The 6,563-nt window shown below is 49.6% G+C and overlaps 1 protein-coding gene across 1 annotated transcript; it reads left to right on the top strand.

Moving 5' to 3' along the window:
- Window positions 1-328: 328 nt before the first annotated feature.
- LOC121965954 (metabotropic glutamate receptor 4-like) lies at window positions 329-5,377 on the top strand (the record flags this gene model as incomplete). Its single annotated transcript, XM_042516061.1, has 8 exons — window positions 329-898; window positions 1,953-2,169; window positions 2,645-2,780; window positions 2,861-3,015; window positions 3,188-3,328; window positions 3,397-3,597; window positions 4,202-4,341; window positions 5,297-5,377. Coding segments are annotated over exons 1-8 (1,641 nt in total), but the record flags the coding sequence as incomplete, so codon positions are not given.
- Between the last annotated feature and the right edge of the window lie 1,186 nt (window positions 5,378-6,563).

Below are 6,563 nucleotides of genomic sequence, written 5' to 3'. Positions count from 1 at the left end.
GGTTGGATTTTGGTTGGATGACAGTTGGATGCTGGTTGGATGACAGTTGGTTGTTGATCAGATGGTGGTTGGCTGACAGTTGGATGACTGTTGGATGAAAGTTGGACGACTGTGCAATGCTGGTTGGATGCCAGTTAGATGGTTGGATGCTGGTTGGATGCTGGTTGGATGCCAGTTGGACGGTTGGATGCTCGTTAGATGATGTTTGGATGCCGGTTGGATGGCCGTTGGATGACAGTTGGATGCTGGTTGGATGACGGATGGTTGGATGTCTCTCCCCCAGGTGGCAGCAGCAGGATGAACATTCTGCCCTGAACCTCGGCTCAGGATGACATCATCAGGCCCCTCGTCCCCCCAGTGCCAGTTTTGTCCCGTCTCGTCCCTGATTGGACGGACGCCCTGTCAGTCCTGTCGGTGGCCCCGCCTCCTGCTGTGTGTCTGGCTGTGGATTGGTGGACAGGTGGTCCAGGTGAGCTCCTCCCACCAACACTTCCACCCCCACTCCATAAAGATCCCAGGTGACATCACTCTGGGGGGGCTGTTCCCAATCCACGCCCGTGGCCCCCATGGCCGGCCCTGCGGCGAGCTGAAGAAGGAGAAGGGGATCCACCGCATGGAGGCCATGTTGTACGCACTCGACCAGATCAACAGCGACCCCGAGTTGCTGCCAAACATTACGCTGGGTGCCCGAATCCTAGACACCTGCTCCAGAGACACCTACGCTCTCGAACAGTCCCTCACCTTCGTCCAGGCGCTGATCCAGAAAGACACATCTGACATCCGCTGCTCCAACGGAGAGCCGCCCGTCATCCGGAAACCCGAGCGCGTGGTCGGTGTGATCGGAGCGTCAGCCAGCTCGGTGTCCATCATGGTGGCCAACATCCTCCGACTGTTTGAGGTAAATCACGTACAGCACGCATGACGCACAGGTGACACACCTGGTCATGTAACACGCAGGTAACATGGACAGTCAGATGGACAGAGACAGACAGGTAGACTCAGACAGTCTGTTTTGTGGATTAATGTTTGTGTCTGGATGACTGCCGTCACTAATGAAGCTTCTAGTGTGTGTGTGTGTATGTGTGTGCGCGTGTGTGTATGTGTGTATGCGTATGTGTGTGTGTATGCGTGTGTGTGTGTGTGTGTGTGTGTGTGTGTGCCTTAAAGGGTTATTTTCCTTTTATTGTCCTTAATTTTTTTGTCCTCCGTCAACATAATGATGATGATGATGATGATGATGATGATGATGATGGTGGTCATAACGAAGTCTGCTTTTAGGAGCTGGTTAATGTGAAGCCCTTCATTAATCTGCACACCTACACACACACACAGAAACACACACACACACACACACACACACACACAGAATGTTGTATGTTAATGTGATTGTTGTATGACACACATTCAGCTGCTGTTGCACAACAGTAATCCTGTGTGTGTGTGTGTGTGTGTGTGTGTAGGTGTGTGTATGTGTGTGTGTCTGCTCTGTTTCAGTCCACCAGTGTTCCCAGATAAACCAGTGCTGAGTGTGAGTGTGTTAATTTATCCCTGAGCTGTGTCTGCAGGAGGATGTCAGTTTGTGGTGTAAAAGTGAAAACATGTCTTTGAATTTAACATGAAATAAAGTAAATAAAGTTTTTTTTTTAAAAAAGAAAAAGTATGAATTAAGCACCAAATCCTCACTGAAGTCGTATCAGGACGCTTTTCACACAGAGCAGCTCACAACTCGGAGAGATCCAACAAGCAATGAAAACAACGGAAACAACAACAGAGATGTGACTCGTAATAACGTGACCATAACAGAATCCTGTAAAGACACGGGAAACATTAACGGTGACAGCAGCCGCCGTCACACAGGAAAACCTCTGACTCATGCTTCACCAGGCCGTGTGTTTTGGTGTTTTTGCAACATGACACAGTGACTGATTATTGGTTATCGATCCATGTTTCAGATCCCTCAGGTGAGCTACGCCTCGACGGCTCCGGAGCTCAGCGATAATAACCGTTATGACTTCTTCTCTCGGGTGGTCCCTCCGGACTCATACCAGGCGCAGGCCATGCTGGACATCGTCAAGGCTCTGGGCTGGAACTACGTGTCTACGCTGGCGTCCGAGGGAAACTACGGAGAGAGTGGCGTGGACGCCTTCATGCAGATCTCCAGAGAGGCCGGTATGTTGGAGCTCTGATCCCAGTTTGGTTGAAAAAAACTCTACGCTGTGATTAATAAGTCTGTTTGACGAAGAGTTAAATCCGGCCTCCAGCTCCAAACTGGATCATGTTTTCTCTAATAATGGCCCAAACTTTGAGCCAGTAACAGTGTGGTGGTCCTGGAGGACCGTGTGGTGGTCCTGGGGGACAGTGTGGTGGTCCTGGAGGACCGTGTGGTGGTCCTGGGGGACAGTGTGGTGGTCCTGGGAGACAGTGTGGTGGTCCTGGAGGACAGTGTGGTGGTCCTGGGGGACAGTGTCCTGTGGGGGTTAGGGTCAAACCACTTTGTCACAGTCCTGCTCAGATGAGCGGTGGGCATGTTTCCGGATGTCGCTGATATCCGACTTCACTCTGCAGAGATGAGTCTGAACTTCGGAGAAGCAGTGACTCTGTCTGTCCCCTGTCTCTCTCCCTGTCTGTCCCCTCTGTCCCTCAGGTGGGGTATGTATCGCTCAGTCGGTGAAGATTCCTCGGGAGCCGACGGCCGGCGAGTTCGATAAGGTTGTCCGGCGTCTGATGGAGACGAGTAATGCTCGCGGCGTGATCATCTTCGCCAACGAGGACGACATCAAGTAAACAGAACCAACCAATCACAGAGCAGCTCCTCGGGTCGCGTGACTCTGCTCTGACCGCTCCTCTCTCTTCCTGGTAGGCGTGTCCTCGAGGCGGCAAAGCGCGCTAACATGACGGGTCACTTCCTGTTTGTGGGCTCAGACAGCTGGGGGGCAAAGAGTTCACCAATCACAGAGCTGGAGGACGTCGCAGAGGGTGCCGTGACCATCCTGCCTAAACGGGCGTCCATAGACGGTAACTATAACAACCGTCACAATCACACTACACGACAAATCATGACATGACATGACACAACTGGACACATCGTGACACGACTCAACATGACTCGACACAACACATCACGACATGACTCGACCTGACTCGACTCGACATGACTCGAGTCTAACTCGAAGTGGTTGTTGTTCAGGGTTCGATCAGTACTTTACATCTCGTTCTCTGGAGAATAACCGCCGGAACATCTGGTTCAACGAGTTCTGGGAGGACGACTTCAGGTGCAAACTGACGCGTCCTGGAATCAAACTGGACCCTGACAAGAAGAAGTGCACAGGTACGCACACCTGAGGGGGCGGAGCCAGCTGTAGGTGAGGTCACCTGACCCTGTATGTGTCCCTGCAGGTGAGGAGAGGATTGGTCAGGACTCGTCCTATGAGCAGGAGGGGAAGGTTCAGTTTGTGATCGACGCTGTCTATGCCGTGGCCTACGCCCTGCACAGCATGCACCTAGACCTGTGTCCCAGTAGCCCCGGCGTGTGCAGCAGCATGGACCCTGTGGAAGGACGCCTGCTGCTGGACTACATCCGAGCCGTCAACTTCAACGGTAAGAAAACATGAAATTTAACATCCGAGCCGTCAACTTCAACAGTACAAAAACACGAACGTAACACCTGAGCCATTAAGTACTACAGTAACAAGTCACAAAATATAAGTCAGCATCTGAGCAACCGAGTGTCCCCGAGTGTCCCAGAGTGTCCCCGAGTTCTTTACTGGTTCTTTTCAGGACCAAAGAGGACACCCCCCCCTCCCCCCACCCCGCACTTACAGACATTGAAACATTAAAATAAGTTAGTTAATGTACTCTGAGGACACACTCTGTGTGTGTGTGTGTGTGTGTGTGTGTGTGTGTGTGTGTGTGTGTCTGTCATTCTGTCTGTCTTCATTGTGTCTATCCATCTGTCTGTCTGTCTGTCTGTCTTTCTTTAATGTGTCTGTCTGTCTTTAATTTTTCTGTCTGTCTGTCTTTCTTTAATGTGTCTGTCTGTCTTTAATGTGTCTGTCTGTCTGTCTGTCTTTAATTTTTCTGTCTGTCTGTCTGTCTGTCTTTAATTTTTCTGTCTGTCTGTCGGTCTGTTGGTCTCTTTTGAATGTATCTGTCTGTCTCTCTGTCTGTGTCTAACCTGTCTGTCTGTCTGTATGTCCTACAGGAAGTGCGGGGACAACTGTCCTCTTCAATGAGAATGGAGATGCTCCCGGTCGTTACGACATCTTCCAGTTCCAGACGACCAATCACAGCCATCCTGGGTATCATGTGATCGGCCAGTGGACCAATAACCTGAGACTCAACGTGAGCAGCTGATTCACCCAAACACTGTGTACCTGTCTCACTGCGCACCTGTCTCACTGAACACCTGTCTCACTGAACACCTGTCTCACTGCACACCTGTGTGAAAAGACAGAGACCCCCTCACAGGTCCTGTGGTCACTGCCAACAATTTTAACCATTCTCGTACCGGAAAAAATAAAACATTAAAGGGGTCATATCCTGTTCCACTGCTCATGTGATATATAAAAGGTACTGGGTAAGTTTGTTGTGATTTTTCTTCAACAACGTTTGAGAAGAAATGAAATTTAAGGTGATCCTAACTATCCTCCTGCTACATCTTGTTGGAGTTGAAGGAGGAGTTGAGGAGTCTCTGAGGAAAGAAGCTGCTCTGTAGTCTGGTGTTTCTGCAGCAGATACTTCTGTGTCTTTTCCCAGAATGCAGCAGGGTGAACAGACTGTGTCTGGGGTGGCTGCTGTCTTTCAGTGTCCTTTGAGCTCTTCCTGTTCTGGGCCGTGCATGAACCACGCCAGTTGGTGATGTTTTCAGTCAGTATGATTTCTATCGCTCCTCTGTAGAAGTTAACCAGGATCTTGCTCTGGAATTTGGCCTTCCTAAGTTTCCGCAGGAAGTAGAGCCTTTTCTGTGCTTTTTTTAACCTGGGTGGTGATGTACGATGTCAAGATAGGTTGATAGTAAATCCAAGTAACCTGTAGCTGTTCACCTGCTCCACCTCAGCTCCACTGATGTAGACAGGTGTGTGTGTTTGCCTCCTTCTTTCTAAAATCATCAATCAGCTCCTTGGTTTTACTGACACTGAGTTGTAGGTGGTTTTCTGTGCACAACTCTGACAGACTGTTGATTTCCTCCCGATATGAACTCTCACAGTTGTTTGTAATACGGCCGATGATGGCGGTGTCGTCTGCATACTTCACAGTAGAGTTCTCCTGATGTCTGAGTGCGGTCATGGGTGTACAGTGTGAACAGGAGGGGGCCGAGCACACGGCCCTGGGGGCTCCAGTGATGAGCACTGATGTAGAGACTCTCTGGGGTCTGCATGTGAGGAAGTCCAGTATCCAGTTGCAGTGTGTTGTACTAAAGCCCAGAGTCTTCAGTACAACACACTGCAGTCTTCCAAGTTTTCCCATCAGCTTCATTAGATTGTTGAATTCTGAGCTGAAGTCAACAAACAGCATCCTGATGTAGCTGTTCTGATCCTCCAGCTGTGTGAAGACTGAGTGAAGACCAGTAGATATGGTGTCCTCTGTGGATCTGTTGGCTCTGAAAGCATACTGGTGAGGGTCCAGGCTGGCAGGGATGTGGTCTTTGATGTGCTGGTGAACCAGTTTCTCAAAACACTTCATCAGGATGGGGTTATTAGGAGCCACAGGGCAATAGTCATTAAGATTAGACACAGTAGACTTTTGGGTACAGGAACGATGATGGCTGTCTTGAGGCAGGAGGGAACAGTGTCTGTGAGAGTGAGATGTTAAAAATGTCACATCTAACATTAACAAGCTGATCAGCACAAGGTTTTAGAACGCGTCCAGGAACGTTATCTGGGCAGGCGGAGTGTTTATATTCATTCTCAGCAGGAGTTTCCTCACATCTGCTGTGGTCACTCTCAGTGACCACAGCAGATGTGTAAACTTCACAGCTGAGTCCTTATTGAGGAAGTCAAAACGAGCGTAAAATGTGTTCAGCTCATTCGGCAGCGTGGCCTCACATACGATGGCAGCGCTCCTGCTTTTGTAGCCTGCGACATTTTGAATCGCCTGCTACATATCTTTAGTGCTGTTGCTGTTGAGGTCTCTCTCCAGTCTCTGCTGATGTCTTTTCTTAATGTTGCAGGTCCCAGGTGATGGGGCCAGCAGGCAGATTACTGTATATAACAGAAGAAACGAGGAGCAGAAGTTGCTTTCACCATGGCAGCTCTCGTATGAATGAGGAGCTCCCGCTCCACCGAGAAAGAGACGCTCCCGGCCACTCAACATTCTACTACCGCCACCTAGTGGCCCCTTTGTGTCATAACATGACATTAACTTGTACTTTTGATACTCCCCTTAATCAGCATTATATTACAAAAAAATACATTTTCAAAACCAATGTGAACATATTCTGTGTGGGTCACATTAACCTCCTTGATGGCAGCTCTCAGTCGAGCTCTGGCGATGATGTTTGCCTACTTGTCCCCTGACTAAATGGAAGCTGTTTTGGCTCTGAGAATTGTCCAGGCTTTCTGGTT

The sequence above is a fragment of the Plectropomus leopardus genome, unplaced genomic scaffold (genome assembly GCF_008729295.1).
Source record: "Plectropomus leopardus isolate mb unplaced genomic scaffold, YSFRI_Pleo_2.0 unplaced_scaffold2249, whole genome shotgun sequence".
In the NCBI taxonomy this organism is placed as follows: domain Eukaryota; kingdom Metazoa; phylum Chordata; class Actinopteri; order Perciformes; family Serranidae; genus Plectropomus; species Plectropomus leopardus.
The sequence above is the reverse complement of the archived record's forward strand: the minus strand, read 5'-3'. Positions and strand labels throughout refer to the sequence as shown.